Below are 10,185 nucleotides of genomic sequence, written 5' to 3'. Positions count from 1 at the left end.
CGGAGCGCCCTCTGTTGATAAAACAATTGGTAGGCGGGGCTGTTTTTCCTACTTATTCCTATATTCTTTATTTTGACAATTAAAACAGACTTTTTAAGGAATAATAGTTAATTTTTGACAGTTTTTTCCCTAGTGAAACTGAATAATTGTTCCCCTTCAACAGGAAACATAGAGCTTGTAGTCCCAAACGCCTGAACCAATTATAGTCATACATGAAAACCACTTTTTACTAGAAAATTATATTATGGAACCTTCAATATAGCCTTTTATAAAAACCGAAAAGAAATACCTATTCTGATCTGACAATAATTGGCTATTTAAGCTGGAGCCATTGATACTAATTTTTCAAAAGCAGTTATTTTAATTTGAGTGTGCAGTGCCTCTTGTCAATCATGTCAAGTACAAGTGCCTACCTAAAAACTACCTTGCCCCAGTAAGACTTATCTTAGCCCACCTTGTTGCGCTGTAAATGGCTCCGCTTTTAACATCGGTCTCATCACTGTCGCCATTAATGGAGACCGATGTTATAAGCGGAGCCATTTACAGCTCAACAAGGTTGGCTAGACTTATCTATGCCAAGTGTCCATAATATTGATCCTGATTTTCTTCTTTTTTTTGGCTTTGGCTTTGTAAGAAATAAACCATTTGTATCAATCTATCTTATCAAAGATTATCCAGTTGACAAGGGAATCAGTGCAAATCCATCCCATTATTGCAGGGTCTACAGGATGCCCTTATTTTGTTTAAAGGAACATTACAGAATTGGTTTTGCTAGAAAAGAGAGTTGTTGTCAGTGTAAGCACTTTATGTAATCAACCATATACATCAACTGACAAACCTGTAGAAGTTTGAGATCGATCGGCCATCTGGGTCACGAGAGAATAGTAAAAAAACTACTACAAATTTTGCATTGCATCGATGCCAAAACAAAAATGAACAAAACGCTCACTGAGCGATAAACTCCAAACGCGAAATTAGATTATTTATTGCTCATAAAATATGAAATTTCAGACAGAAATATTTCAAGGGATGTTTTCTCCTATCATCATCATTAGACAGTGTAAGTTTTACGTAAATCTGTGATCTTCACAATTTTTGTTTCTTACCAATTCTGTAACGTTCCTTTAATCAACAAAAAGAAACAATGAATAAAAATGATAAAAATGCAAATTAATTGATTATGTTTTATTACAGAGTAGGAATAATACACTTTTAAGGAATTTCGCCATAATTTTATGAAATCTTCACAATTTTCAACCAGCACAAAAGCTGAGTGAAAATTATACTGGTTTTAAACAAAACTGTAAAATGTTTTAAATACATTATTACTGCCAGGTAGAGTTTGTTCTTAGAGAACTGTCTTGCTATATTCTACTGCCGCGGAGTAGATAATCGGAGGTTTGGGAGACGTCTCAGTTCTAAAAAGAACTGTCCTGCTTTTTAACTACTACCAGGGCGAATGGTATAGAAAATAGACTGGACTACTACTTTAGCTTATAGGATGTAATTAACTGTACTGCCGTGGAGTATACAGTGATTTGTATTGTGAAATCACACTGAGATGCTGTAGTTTTTGAGAATGAGTTAAAAAAAGAGGCGAAAATACGTTTTAAATACAAGCTAAAACAATTTTCGTCTTTAGAGACTAAAATTATTTTTGTGACTTGTTTTACTCATCTCTCAAAAACTACAGCACGTCAGCAAGTAATATTTTAAGGGTGGCTTTCCATCATCATTACTTTCAAACTGTGAGAGTTTAATGTAAACAAGTGGACATTGTGATTTGTGTCCTACAAAAAGGACCATTTAAGATACAACAGCCGAGAAGATAATGATTATCGTAATAATAAAACATCAACTTGAACCTAAGAATTTAGATTTACTAAACATATTTTACTCTTTCACAAGATTGGCCATTAATTACTGCCTTTTTTACACAGAACTGTCATATTAGATTTCTACACATAATTCTATATAGATTATTTGTCCAAGTGATGTTAAACGTGCCAGAACATTGACACATCTTTCAAGGTAAAATCCAAGAAGCTAACATTGTTAGAACTCCTTTGTTGATTACTAGTAATGGGGAGAGGTTGATGGTATAAAACATTGTGAGAAACAGCTCCCTCTGAAGTGACATAACTTTTGAGAAAGAAGTAATTTTCCACGAATTTGATTTCGAGACCTCAAGTTTAGAATTCGAGGTCTCTAAATCAAGCATCAGAAAGCACACAACTTAGTGTGACAAGGGTGTTTTTTTCTTTCATTATTATCTCGCGACTTCGACGACCGATTGAGCTCAAATTTTCACAGGTTTGTTATTTTATGCATGTGTTGAGATACACCAACTTTGAAGACTAGGCTTTGACAATTACCAATAGTGTCCACTGTCTTTTAAAAAAATAATAATAATAATAACCTGAAGCCTAGGCGATAATGATAAGATAGACGCTAAAGCGTTTGTGTGTTCAACAAGAACAGGCAGGTAAGGGTTAACAGTATTATGAAATTGAAATTGGAATTGTTCAGACCAAGATAACAGAATGCGCCAAACGAAACACCCACAGCCATTCAAAATCATAACAGAGCCGAGCTCAATTTTATGGTTTTGCTTTCTGCGAAATTCTGTGCTTACACAATTTTATGAGCCTTAAGTGCAGTTTTCCTTGGTCAGCAGAACCATGAAATTGGGCCCAAATCTGCAGGATATTATGACTTGACATAAATAAAACCCGAAGCCCTACCACAAAGTCTGTAACTGGAGACAGAGCCCATCAAAAAGCCTAGAGAAAGGCATGGAGGGAGATTAAAAATACAAACCAAAAGTCTAAAGCCCTTCTCACCCTGTATCTCTTACCCCCGAGAAAGGCCCAGGGACTTCTCTTACCCCCACGGTTACGCAGCGCACTTTCACACTGGTCCCTATTCCACGGGGTTCTGTTTGCACTTTTAAAGAAGACCCCAGGGTTTTACCGCTCACCTCTACTCCGGAGCAGGAGAGGCTATTCCCCCGGGGTATGCCCATTTGCCAGGACAGACTGGGGGAAGACTGGGCGTAAAATGATCATAGTGTCAATAGGCCGGCCATTTATGTCCTGCAGGCCCGATTCTTCACAGTAGGCAACAAAGGCGATTGCCTCGATGCCCCTTGGTCATTGCCTTGGTGCTCTTAAAATGCTCAAGTAGAAATGTACAGTTTCCTCATAGGGCGCACTTTAACAAGAAGAAAATGCCTTGTGCACATTCCCTTTCAAAAAACAAAGCATACAGACCTGCCCCTGGGACAACCACACGGGAATAGACCGTATTGAATAACCCCTTCGTTGCTATGAAAGTCGCCATCTTGTAGGGCAAACCGTATGCGTGTCTAAAGGCGTACATCAAAGAAGCACGCAACACGCAGCGTTCCCGGTACGATTTCTAGGGCACATGTACGCGCACACACACGCACACACTTACAGACGCCACGTTGTAGGGCAGATATATGAGTAGTGATGTCATATTCAATGCGGTCTATAGAATAGTGTGAATAAAAAGGTCTCAATATTTCTTAGCACACTTAAAATTACAGCATACGAGAGAAAACTCGCAGACCCTTGTAGACCATGTATATTGCACCGAGAGCGCAGAAGAGCAACTCCCTGCGATCACGTCGGATGTTATCGTTCTCCATGATGGCTACTTTCCTAGTCAGGAGATGAAGATGACGCTGTAGTGCCTGCACGTCGAGGGTGGGGCCACTTTCTATCATGGAGGAGTTGTGTTGGAGCTTGGAGGAGCCCAAGGGTGTTTCGTTGAGGCCACTGAGGAGAAAACAAAAGATTTAAAGAGATAATAATATTAATAATAATATTAATAATATTCAATTTTTACATGGCGCTTATTCACACACCAAGGGTGTCCAAAAGCGCTTCAAATTATTACCTCTGGTCACTCAGCCTTAAATAATTCCTTAAACCATCGACGGTAGAAGAGCACATTGTTCTTATATTACACTGGGATTGTATTTAACGTGGTTTCAAAGGGCCTTCAGATTGGGCGCTTTGGGCTATAACTAATTTTTTTCATAATTGTTTTGCTTTTCATTAGTGCACGAAAGGTCTTAGATGGGGTGTCGTGGCCGAGTGGATAAGAGCACCGAACTCAAGCTCTGATGCTTCTGTTCAGCAGAGTGTGGGTTCGAATCCAGGTCGAGACACTTGTGTCCCTGAGCAAGACACTTAACTATAATTGCTTCTCTCCACCCAGGGGTAAATGGGTACCTGTGAGGGCAGAGATGGTTCTTGTGATTGGTTAAGCCATGTAGCGCATATAATTGTCGCATAGGCTGTATACTCCCTAGGGAGCTGAGATGGTTTAAGGAATGATTTAAGGCCCAGTGACCAGGGGTAATAATGTCGGAAGCGCTTTGAAACACCCCGTGAAAAAGTGCTATATAAAAACCGCGTATTATTATTATTATTAGATACAATTCAAGATGCTGCCAGAAACACCCCCAAACCCCTTCTCTTAAAGGCAAATGTAACTGTGTTCTTTTACGTGCTGAACACACAGGACCTAAAGTGTCTTGCTTAAGGACAAAGTGTCATGACTGGGACTCAAACCCACACTCTGCTGATCGGAAACACCAGAGGCATTTATTTTTGAGATCTTACTTTTGCCCAACTCGATAATTAGCACTGTGCTCGTCTGGCTTCAACACGCTCTGGTCACCAACTGTAGGGAATCTTACATCATCCATTTTCAGTGTGTGGGGAGGGGTGGTGAGTCCGACAACTGTGTCAGCTGAGAAAAGACGCAGACAAATAAATCAGGTTAAACAAATTTAATGATACCATACTGATACTTAATGGTGATTATTCACATTTTGGGGATGAAAAAGTTATAGTTTTTTTAAGAATACCCGTTCATCATGCATGATATTTAGTCCTATTGACTGCAAGGGTTGACCTATATCATGAAAGAAGTTCATCAGGCTGGCAAAATATTTTTAAAAAACTCTATGAAACACAGCCAATACTCTCGTCATTTACGGCCACTGGATTGTGGTTTTGCCGATTGGGAGGGTACGAACTTTCACACATACAATTGTATGGGACCCCCTCATACCCCAAGTTCCACCCCGGGGGAGGACACAATCGGCCAAACAGGAAACAGCGCCACCAACCGACTGGTGGTGCCTCATTCTGAGGATGACTAGTAAAACTAGTTGAAGCTGTGTTTCACAGAAAATTCATGTAATAAGGGTTGACCTACTTGTTCATACTGTGTAGAGCTTAATGTTTCAGGCTACTTAATCACAGTTTGTCTGATTTTTCCAAGGGCAAAACAATAGGATATCAGATTTAAAGGGACACTTTGCCTTGGATCGGGTGAGTTAGTGTATTGTATTGTATTGGTTCGGGCGAGTTGGGCTATGGTTGGAAAGATGTTTTAAAAGTATGATCCACACAAAAAAAACTCATGGATTTCCTTATACATCAAGAAATATGCGCGCCATAATGGCCGACCATGTTAGTTTGCAAAATAAAAGGAAACCACGCAATTTCGAGGCATATTTTTGTGGATCATTATTCTCTACTTTTAAAACATCTTTCTAACATGCATTTCACAAACACTTTTCATAGACCAACTCGAACGATCCAAGGCAACATGTCCCTTCAAAAAGGAAGAATACCATGCCTGTTTCAGAAGGACTACTTTTATCAGAAAATTAGTGCATCACCAAACTCAGTTTGAACTTGAAGCCCCTTATTTTTTAAGGGATTATTTAGAGGAAATCTAACCTGTGGGGAACGGCGTCATTTCTTCAAGATCCAGATGCCTGGGTGTTTTTCTTGATCCAAAGTGTGTATCTGATCCTGTTATGATAGAGAAAGGAAAACAAAATGTCAGAGAAAAAAATAGTTCAATTTTCTCTTATCAATTCATGCGTAAATCACACAAGGGAAATTTAAGTTTCCACTAGGAAAGTTCAAAAGACACCTCATCAGTAAACAGTTAAGAATCAGGCCTGATGTTACTATGTAACGCACCCTCTGACTACTGCTTCTCATTAAATTTTTGCTCAGCGAACAAAATTTGTTTAAACACTCCACAGGGAGTTTAGAAAAATGTATCCCAATTGAATTTTTTATAAGTTTAAAAAAAAAGAGTAACTTAAAGGCAGTGTACATGTTTGGTAATTGTCAAACACCAGTGTTCTCACTTGTTGTATCCCATCATATGCATAAAATAACAAGCCTGTGAAAATTTGGGCTCAATTGGTTATCAAAGTTGCGATAAAATGATGAAAGAAAAAAACACCCTTGTTACCAAGCGTGTACCTCCCCTTTAAAGAGAGAGAGAGAGCTAATTTTCTGCTTGATACCGACTGTTCCGTCACAGCGCAAGAACGATGCCTTAAGGCAGCTTTATGGATCTTACCTGCAATCATGATTCTTTCTGGTACGTTCATGGCGTGGGCCGGACTGTTGGTCATATAATCCAAATTTAACTCTTCCGAATCTGCGTAGGAATCGTCTGCGCTGGGTTGGCCCATGCTTAATCTGGTTGGAATCTAGACATGGGGAAATCCAATCAAAACAGAGTGATGCATTCTTCTGGAATTATTATTTGGTCATTGGAAAAAGATCTACACATGTACCGGTAGACAGATTTCATTTCTTGGCCACATTTTTAAGTCAAGAGAGGGCGCTATGTACATACACACTGGGCCCAATTTCAAAGAGCTGCTAAGCACAAAAATTTGCTAAGCATGAATATTATTACTTGATAAAAACAGGATTACCAACCAAATTTTAATTTGTTGCATATTCCTTGTTACTGGTATTCCTTGTTACTGTTGTTTGCTCATCCTGAAAATCACGTTAAAATTTGGTTGGTAATCCTGTTTTTATCAAGGAAGAAAATTTCATGCTAAGCAAATTTTTGTGCTGAGCAGCTCTATGAAATTGGGCCCTGGTTAATTCTTAGCGGTTAAAGAGAACCCTCTGTTTAAAACAGTTCATTCATTTTATGTGCGTCATTGGTCCAGTCTAGTGGAGTTTAAGGAAATCCCTCTAGGTTTCCTCTTTCCCCCTGTGACTTCAGATTCCAGAGTGGCAGCTTGGATGCTGTTAAAGGCAGTGGACACTATTGGTAATTGTCAAAGACTAGCCTTCACAGTTTGTGTATACTCAACATATATGCATAAAATAATAAACCTGTGAAAATTTGAGCTCAATTGGTCATCGAAGTTGCGAGATAATAATGAAAGAAAAAAACACCCTTGTCACACGAAGTTGTGTGCGTTAAGATGGTTGATTTCGAGACCTCAAGTTCTAAATCTGAGGTCTTGAAATCAAATTCGTGGAGAATTACTTCTTTCTCGAAAACTACGTTACTTGAGGGAGCCTTTTCTCACAATGTTTTATACCATCAACCTCTCCCCGTTACTCGTCACCAAGAAAGGTTTTATGCTAATAGTTATTTTGAGTAATTACCAATAGTGTCCCCTGCCTTTAAGAGCCATACCCCACCCCAGAATTGTGACAATATATTGCACGCTGGCATACACTACTGCTAGAACTATGAAGTTCATTCTGCCATAGTCAAGATGAAAAAAAGAATGAACCTTAAAATAAAATTAATTTTGGTTTTTACCCATATATACCGATGTGTGTTAGTACTGTATATTCAGTACTCACCCAAGTTCTGTGAAAATATTCACAAGCATAATTACTATGGTAAATGGTTCTAAAAGTAGGCATACACAACGTAGTGGTTTCTGCCTCAGTTCGAAATCCAACCGGGGGCACTTCAGTATGTGGATTGAGTTTTCAGTCCCTACCTGACTGTGTGGGTTTTCCCTAAAATAGTTCTCTGGGGTTTTCCTCTCACATCTAAAACTGAAACTTCTTCATTGCCTTCTCCCCTCCTTTCATCCAATTGCTGAACAGGCTTCGACCAGAATTATCATAGATTTAGATGTGTAGGGGACTGTAGAGATCTGTCATTCAAAACTTGAGTTGACAGACAGACAGTTTTGATTTTGTTTATTATAGTTACCTGCATTTTACTATTGATGTCAGTACTGAACTCTGTGCTATAATGCATCTGCTGTAACTCATCCATTTCTTGTTCCATCTGGTATTTTATGTCGGTACCCATGGGGTCTTTACTCCCCATGACGCCACTGATTTGCCTGGAAATAACAAACAAAAAAAGTAAATCAAGATTATTATTCATTATGAACATGGCTGTATTTAAAAATGCAGTGATCAGGGTCACTCGATAGATCACCTGATGTGGCTGCTATTTGGGGTTCTATTGCGTGCCAATATGGGAAAAGGTTTGTTAAAAAATTAAAGGAACGTTTATACAGAATTGGTTAAAAACAAAAATCGTGAAGATCACAGATACATAAAACTTACACAGTCTAATGATCAAGGATAGTTGAAAACATCCCTTGAAATATTTCTGTCTAAAATGTCATATTTGATGAGAAATAAATAATCTAACTTCGCTTTCGGAGTTTACAGGCAAGCAACTGCCTGTTGAAAAAAAAAAAAAATGGTACCCTAGAAAATGTTGAGGTTTATTATGCTCTAAGGTGCATCAGGTCACCAGATGCATTGTTAGAATGTACTAGGCTTACTTTATATTATTGTAGTTGTACATTATTGTTGACAGGCATAAACTAGGCTAAAAAATATTAAATAAAAACAATTATTTTAGCGTCGAAGATCACTTATTTTTAAACGCGGAATTCCGTGGAAACGCGGAAGAGTTGCGAGCCTAAGTTTATCGCTCAGTGAACATTTTATTAATTTTTATTTTGGCATCAATGCAATGCAAAATTTATAATTGATTTTTCACTATTCTCTCGTGACCCAGATGGCCGATCGATCTAAAACTTCAACAGGTTTGTCAGTTTTTGTATATTGTGGATTACATCGAGTGCTTACACTGCCAGCAACTGTTTTGTTAGAAAAAACCAATTCTGTAATGTTCCTTTAGGTGAAGAGAAAAATTTCTTAGATTAACTGCAGACTGTAATAAATTCTGATAAATATGGTCTTTGAATAGACTGTATTTGCCGTGTGATAAAGACCCGAGCCGAAGGCGAGGGCTTTTGTCACACGGCAAATCGATACTGCAAGTGTCCTTTTTTTTTCTTTTCTTTTTAAATGGGTCAAAAAAAAATGGGAAAAGTTTCTGTATGGCGCCACTACTAATTTCTTCGATATGAAATAATATAGTATCTAATTTACCTCAAGGAGATATCCCTTTTTGTAAAAATGAGTGAAAAAGGGGTGGCGCCATACGGAAATTTATCCTAGTAAAAATGTTGTGGCACTATACCGAAAGTTTAATCCATCCAGTTTGCTCAGTACGTAGGCTGTATGCAGAAACTTAGGAGTAAGTTTCATCAGATCACTGGAGATCCATTTTTATTTAAATAACGACACCCCCCCCCCCCCGGCAAAAACACGCCCCAAAATAACAAACTCGAGCTACCTACAATTCATAACTTACGCAAATTCGACAATTGCGCCCAGTGTGTGTAAAGTCTCCCTTTGACGTTTTGCTCAATCTCAAAATTGTGCAACGCACTATTGAGCAAATCCGAGAATGCTCTCAAAAATCATAAGGTCGATGACGACGAGTATAAATTAAATGAAATGACAACCCTTTAGTTTTAGCTGTTCTTGAAGGAACATTAGAGGAAACAAACTTACTTCGTATGGTCTACAGGTACGCCTATATAATCTCCAAAACTTACGCAGCTGCTGAAACTTCAGAGAAATTATTTAAGGCAATCGTGGACGTTTACGGAAATGTTGACATCAGCAATCAACATTCTCTGCTAGCACTCTGAGAAAGTTGAGAGGTCAAATGGTGATGGGTACCAAGTTGAGGTTAAAGTAAATAATTATTCGTGTTGGGCCTAAATGTTTAGTTTCGGTCAACTGCTACAAACGGCCGTCACCCTCAGTATAGTGGGCTGAGCGCAAAATGATTTTAAACCCCTAAATGCACCTATTTGTTACCCTTTGTTGTTTCTAAAGTATTTCCCCCTGACTTTAATTACACTAAAAATTACAATTTAACATGTTAAAACTCGCCAAACCGAATTTCCAACAAGTTTAGATTTTGATTCTTAAGAAAACGGCTGGAGTCGCGAGACTACGCGTACAAAAT

General features: G+C 38.4%; 1 protein-coding gene across 1 annotated transcript; it reads right to left on the bottom strand.

Annotated features, from left to right (window-relative positions):
• Window positions 1-194: 194 nt before the first annotated feature.
• On the bottom strand, window positions 195-9,861 carry LOC139949985 (mitochondrial fission factor-like). The gene is made up of 6 exons (XM_071948597.1): window positions 9,723-9,861; window positions 8,050-8,185; window positions 6,427-6,559; window positions 5,787-5,861; window positions 4,656-4,785; window positions 195-3,803 (listed from the first exon to the last, which is right to left on the bottom strand). Exons 2-6 carry the CDS (start codon window positions 8,167-8,169, stop codon window positions 3,566-3,568), a joined length of 696 nt encoding a protein of 231 aa, XP_071804698.1. The 5' UTR covers window positions 8,170-8,185; window positions 9,723-9,861; the 3' UTR covers window positions 195-3,565.
• Between the last annotated feature and the right edge of the window lie 324 nt (window positions 9,862-10,185).

This window comes from Asterias amurensis, chromosome 17, assembly GCF_032118995.1.
Source record: "Asterias amurensis chromosome 17, ASM3211899v1".
In the NCBI taxonomy this organism is placed as follows: Eukaryota; Metazoa; Echinodermata; class Asteroidea; order Forcipulatida; family Asteriidae; genus Asterias; species Asterias amurensis.
The sequence above is the reverse complement of the archived record's forward strand: the minus strand, read 5'-3'. Positions and strand labels throughout refer to the sequence as shown.